At 37.9% G+C, this 6544-nt stretch overlaps 1 protein-coding gene and 1 long non-coding RNA gene across 3 annotated transcripts in view; one reads left to right on the top strand and one right to left on the bottom strand.

Moving 5' to 3' along the window:
• The window catches only part of LOC123957183, a 79707-nt gene that overhangs the window by 41944 nt on the left and 31219 nt on the right, over window positions 1-6544 (top strand). The window lies entirely within an intron of this gene.
• gpm6aa (glycoprotein M6Aa) overlaps window positions 3095-6544 on the bottom strand; it is a 5848-nt gene continuing 2398 nt past the window's right edge. The window contains 3 exon segments of the mRNA XM_046029790.1: window positions 3095-3266; window positions 4507-4572; window positions 5331-5407. Coding sequence (XP_045885746.1) covers window positions 3114-3266; window positions 4507-4572; window positions 5331-5407 — 296 coding nt within the window. The 3' untranslated portion in view covers window positions 3095-3113.

Consider the following 6544-nt stretch of genomic DNA (forward strand, 5'->3'; position numbering starts at 1 on the left):
ACACCAAACATGTGGAAGAAGGTGCTCTGGTCAGATGAAACCAAAATCGAACATTTTGGCAACAATGCAAAACGTTATGTTTCGCGTAAAAGCAACACAGCTCATCACCCTGAACACACCATCCCCACTGTCAAACATGGTGGTGGCAGCATCATGGTTTGGGCCTGCTTTTCTTCAGCAGGGACAGGGAAGATGGTTAAAATTGATGGGAAGATGGATGAAGCCAAATACAGGACCATTCTGGAAGAAAACCTGATGGAGTCTGCAAAAGACCTGAGACTGGGACCGAGATTTGTCTTCCAACAAGACAATGATCCAAAACATAAAGCAAAATCTACACTGGAATGGTTCACAAATAAACATATCCAGGTGTTAGAATGGCCAAGTCAAAGTCCAGACCTGAATCCAATTGAGAATCTGTGGAAAGAACTGAAAACTGCTGTTCACAAACGCTCTCCATCCAACCTCACTGAGCTCGAGCTGTTTTGCAAGGAGGAATGGGCAAAAATTTCAGTCTCTCGATGTGCTAAACTGATAGAGATGTACCCCAAGCGACTTACAGCTGTAATCGCAGCAAAAGGTGGCGCAGTATTAACTTAAGGGGGCTGAATAATTTTGCACGCCCAATTTTTCAGTTTATTTGTTAAAGTTTGAAATATCCAATAAATTTCGTTCCACTTCATGATTGTGTCCCACTTGTTGTTGGTTCTTCACAAAAAATTACAGTTTTATATCTTTATGTTTGAAGCCTGAAATGTGGCAAAAGGTTGAAAAGTTCAAGGGGGCCGAATACTTTCGCAAGGCACTGTATAGCCCTATAGTCAACATAGATTTTAACATAAATTGGATTATTTTTTCTTCTTCTAAATGTACCTCTTTTGATCCTTGTGTCCAATGATTCTTGTATTCAAATATACTGTATCAGGCCGCTAGTGCTTGAAAGTGCTTCATGATCTTACTCATGCAGGTATAATACTGTTAAGTATACATCTCAATATTTGGCTGCCGACTCTTATTTAGAATGACTAAGAGGAAAGGGAGGCATCTAGTGGTATGAGGCTGTTACTGAGGGTACTTCCTTGTGATAAACATCAATATCCTTCTCTTAAAATAACAATCCATCTCTTGACAATCCACTCCTGCTGCCTGACCATATTTCACAACTCACCTGACAGTTGAGATTGGCTCATACATTAGCTATTACAAATCCTATAATTCCACCAGCAGGACTACTAAATATTTTTGACTAAACCTCAAATCAAAATGCACACAAGACACATCAAATATTTATTAACAAGTACACAAGTGATTTTTATTAATGCAAGCAAATTTGATCATACAGTTCAAATAAGCCACTTCAAGCTGTTGGCACATGAATGTACAAAACATATTCAATTTAAAGCCTGCTACTAAGCATTCGTAGTGAAAGTACAAAAGACTAATACGAGGAAAAAGCTGAAAGTGTTTTTTCAGATCATTACAGAGTAAGCAATGTTGGTACAGGTATTAGTTTCAAGACATGGTTGAGAGCTCATCACAAACTAAATAGACACAACTCAAAGACTACAGTCTCTAATATCAGTAGCATAACGCGGTAAGCATGGGAAGTTTAGTACTGCACATATAAACAAAGGGTTGATCCAGCAAGACAGTCAGAAGTGTAAAAATAAAGAAGTGAAGTAAAGTAACTTTTGAGTCAATAAGACTATATTAATGCATGTCCATGCCACAAAAAACATCTAAATTCACAGTCTTTACTAACAGTACAGTTATCCCAACTTTTAGTTGAACACCAATGCGCTTACATCTAGAGAGAGCACAGAAATGGTCAAATAAGTGCATGAAACTAGCTTTTAGAAATACTGACAAAATAAATTTTGCCAGACAATGAACTGACAGACAACCTATGTAATTGTATGGCATCAGGATGTGTAAGCAATACAGTTACTGCCATGAACAACAATTACTGTGACACACACTTTTCTCACATCTGATAATTCCATCAAGGAGTGCCATTACAACTTTTCATTGTCAGGGTTTCTTTTCAGTTGAGACTTTTCTTATTCTCACAGGAATTGTCCTTAAATGTCAGTGCTTAACATATAGGTATGCTTTGATATATCAGTATATACAGTGCAGAGTTCTGCAACAACAGGAGTTTAGTATTTATAAAGTTCCACTTTAAGAAACTAAAAAAGGTGTTATGAAAGCATGTTTGCATGTGCTTTTGTGGCTTGTGATTCAAAGACAATAGAATCATTCACAGTCCTAAAATACATGTAATTGGCAAGATTATCAGAAAATAACCTACAAGTTATTTTTAATTGACTAGTCGCATCATTGTTTCCTGTTAAACAGGCTTGGCACATCTAGCAAATATTTGTTTTACTCTAATGATTTGGTATTTATTAATGTTGTCTTGCTAATGTATAACTTCAAATAGGAAAGCATTTTTAATCCCTGGGAATACTGGTATGACAAAGGCTTACAATGCTTCATGGTTGCGTTGTGAGATTTAAAATATTTTCATAACTAACCACCCATTCACATACAGTACATAGTTCTTGTACATGAAATCTCCAGACACACGACATGAGAAAATGTGCTTGAAAACCCTTTTTAGCCCAGTTGACCCCCTCAGAAATCAGTAAAAAATAAATTATGCATGAGAGCAAAATGACACGTAGAATCAAATAAAAACTGAAGGAAAAGATAAACAATTGTTCGCAAATTTTTCCAAGTAAAAAAAGCTGACATACTACTGCTACTTCTGATTCTACAAACTGCACTAAAACTACTATCAACACTAAACAACTTGTATCAAGAATAATATAACTGCCATACTGATAATCATAACACCATCCATGAGAGAGGTAAAGGGGCTTTTTTTCATCTGAAATGCTGTTTGTGACTGAGGAGGTTTGTGTGACGTCCCCCCCCCAGACCACATTGTCATATGACGCACCAGTGACATCAGCGGTGGCGAGGGCCCTAGGCGCCATCCGCCCCCCCTCGGGAGGGGATGGTAGAGAGAGAGATAGAAATACAGAAAGACAGATGAGAGAGAGAGAGGGAGAGAGGCCGGAGTGGCAGGGCCAGGCCTCACGCTGGTCTTATGTGTAGGCGTTGAGACGCTCCTTGGAGCGAGTGGAGTGGATGTCATGAAGCTCCTGCTCCTCCTTTGACTTGATGTCCTCGTACTTCTGCATTCGGCAGGCATCTTTCACATAGGCCCAGTTGGCAGAAAGCACCATCAAGTAGTGGATCTGTGAGATGTGAGGAAAATGTGTAAAGTGAGACAAAAATACAAAGATAGTTTTGAAAAATCCCATAAGGATCTGTCTTCTGTGATTTGTGTTCATATTTGTTTGGTCAAATTTAATTGTAAAAATATTGCAATTTTCAGAATAAAAATAACCTAAATGGGAATCATGGGATGTGCTATATTCCTTTGCATTTCGTTAGAATATAATGTAGATTTTTTTATTCCTTTGTCTGTTTTATTCTCTCTTGTGGCTGCAAATGAACAACCTGTTAATTTAAAATGCGTTGAATAGTAAAGCTTGTTTGGATAGACTGGCCCTGTCAAATTAAGGAGGGAATTTCTAAAGGACCAGCAGGTGGCAGCATAATGCTAAATGTAGTCTTTGACTTGCGTTACCATGGCAGCTAAGATATAATGAATGTATTGTAGTTTAATGACCAAGGTTGTAACAGCTTCTCTTTTCACACAGAATGACAGTTTCATAGCAGCATGGCTCTTTGTTTCTGATATGCAGAAAGACCAATTAGGCACCATTCTTTCCCTCAGGGTCACTTGTTGAGTCTAATGCATTTTTTTAGCACTGATTGTGTTTTTGGCTTTGAAGCTTTTGAGGGCAGCTCATTATTGGGATCCATTAGTGTATCTGTAATATTTTTTTCCGCCCATCAGCTGGGGGGGAAAATGAGGATATGGGGGAAAAGAGTCCTGCCACAATTTACAACATCATCCCTGAATAGCACGTACTTTCTGTTTCTCAGAAAATGGCTCCTCACAAATTACTGAGTGATGTTTGCAACAATCTCTGAGCCTTTCTTCTCCCTGTTTCCATGACAACGACGTGACATGCCTGGCGCCTCCGAAAGAGGGAGGGAGACAAACCCTGTCTTTTTCACTGCGCCAAAATGCCTTCTCTTCCATCTACAGCTATTCTCTCACATGCTAACACAACACAGGCTAGCTATGAACTGGCAAAAATAAAACACAGCTATTTTCCCAGCTACAGTATTTCCCCACAGTTCCTTTTATTTTCAAATACAGTTAACTCCTACCACTGCAAAACAAAATTTGTCTGCCTTCACGCAGAAAACTCTATGAGATACAACATTAGTTAAACACAGAAATAGGTTTTGTTTTGTGGTTGAGATTTAAATATTTTGTTATATATTTATTTTTCATCAGAGAGAGAGAGAGAGAGAGAGAGAGAGAATGAGAGAGATTTGTAAGTTTTATTGGTGTCTCACCATAGCGATAACAGCAGCTCCTGCTCCAGCGAGGGCACAGATGAACAGGTGGAATGTCATGTCCAGCTGTAGCAAAAACAAATCACAACACATATTACTCTTCAAGGCATCTTCACCAAGCTAGACCCTGCTCAAAGATGCACTTGCAAACATTCTGTTTTACATTCGTAAACCCTTTTGATTATTTTATAAGCAGTATGTAATTTTTGTGCTTCAACTTATCCTATAACTTATCATTTAACGTCGGTGATATAGGTCTGTTTATTTTTTCAGTGTGATGTAGAATGTGGTTTTTGAGGTGCCTTTTGACTTTTTCATGTACCAGTAAGCAAGATTCCAGATTTTAGCAGTCAATGTAGATTCTGTTTATATGGTGTTACTCAGATTATTCACATTATTTACACAACTAATGCGTGTGTTTCTGTCAGGAAGCACGCTATGTTCCATCACACTGTAAGCTGTCAAGGAAACAGATCACTTACAGCTATCTGGTGCATCTAATGCCTTTTACTATTTGCTTCTGAACAGCGACCACCAGAACAACTAAATAAAATGCCTTGTTTAAGGGCACCTAGGCAGTGGTTTTGTGGTTGAAGTAGTGTATGTTTGGTGTGTCATTGTGGCTGGTGGTGAGCAGCCTGATATCTTTTGAATTAGTGTTACGTGTCCCCACTGTTCTGTCAAGCTGTTGTAGGCATTCAAACTGCTCATAATCATGTTTCTAATGCATGCATGATTTTCCTTATGTTGAAAACGTATGCCTTCATTGATGATTGATTGATTAAAGTCATTTTTAACATTGTTTGATGTTACTTTCACCTTACCTCATTGGATTCACACATCTTGTAGAACTTCTCTGATCCAGCACACACTGTTTTTGCTTCAGCAATTGGCACAATACCTGAAATAAAGCATGTACAATTACACTATTATAATACAGACTTCACAATGTACACTGTTCACATTGTCAGACACAGGCTAAGTATACACCTCTAATATGATGTGGCACCACAAATGGTTGTTGACACGGAGGCAATAGAATCCTTGGCTTCCGGTGGCTAATGGACTGAAAGAGGTGGCAATAATTCAAAATAATGAGCCATATAAGCTACTGATATAGTGAACCTCTGAACCAGCTTAGCATAATGTTATTCTGGATCATTAAATTTTTCAGGTAAGTAATTTTAAGGGAGAAACAGTGAGTCATTGTTAATAGGGAATATCACCTCCAAACTGGGTCATTTACACTTTTTAATATCTGAAGTGGCTTATTTAACATATTAATTTCATACAATGCCAAATTAAAAATATGAAGTGTGAAATTTAACAGATCATTAGACTCCTGTGCAGTCGGGGTGTGTTCTGTTATACATGTATGCGCGATTATAATATAATTTTGCACACCATCAGTTATACATACATTATCCATCCAAACTTTAAAGAAGAAAACTATGAGCTATAATTATTAAATAAACTTTAAATTCTGCTTGGTGAGTGAAGAACAATCTTTCCAAAAAGTGAAGATAAAAGCAGTAATTTAGACTGTACAACATAGATGTGAGAGTTATTCAGCAGTAGAAGCCATAGAGATCTATATACAGTGGGTACGGAAAGTATTCAGACCCCTTTAAATTTTTCACTCTTTGTTTCATTGCAGCCATTTTCCAAAAATCAAAAAAGTTAATTTTATTTCTCAGTAATGTACACTCAGCACCCCATCTTGACAGAAAAAAACAGAAATGTAGAAATTTTTGCAAATTTATTAAAAAAGAAAAAACTGAAATATCACATGGTCATAAGTATTCAGACCCTTTGCTCAGTATTTAGTAGAAGCACCCTTTTGATCTAATACAGCCATGAGTCGTTTTGGGAAAGATGCAACAAGTTTTTCACATCTGGATTTGTGTATCCTCTGCCATTCCTCCTTGCAGATCCTCTCCAGTTCTGTCAGGTTGGATGGTAAACGTTGGTGGACAGCCATTTTCAGGTCTCTCCAGAGATGCTCAATTGGGTTTAAGTCAGGGCTCTGGCTGGGCCA

Source organism: Micropterus dolomieu, linkage group LG19, assembly GCF_021292245.1.
Source record: "Micropterus dolomieu isolate WLL.071019.BEF.003 ecotype Adirondacks linkage group LG19, ASM2129224v1, whole genome shotgun sequence".
In the NCBI taxonomy this organism is placed as follows: domain Eukaryota; kingdom Metazoa; phylum Chordata; class Actinopteri; order Centrarchiformes; family Centrarchidae; genus Micropterus; species Micropterus dolomieu.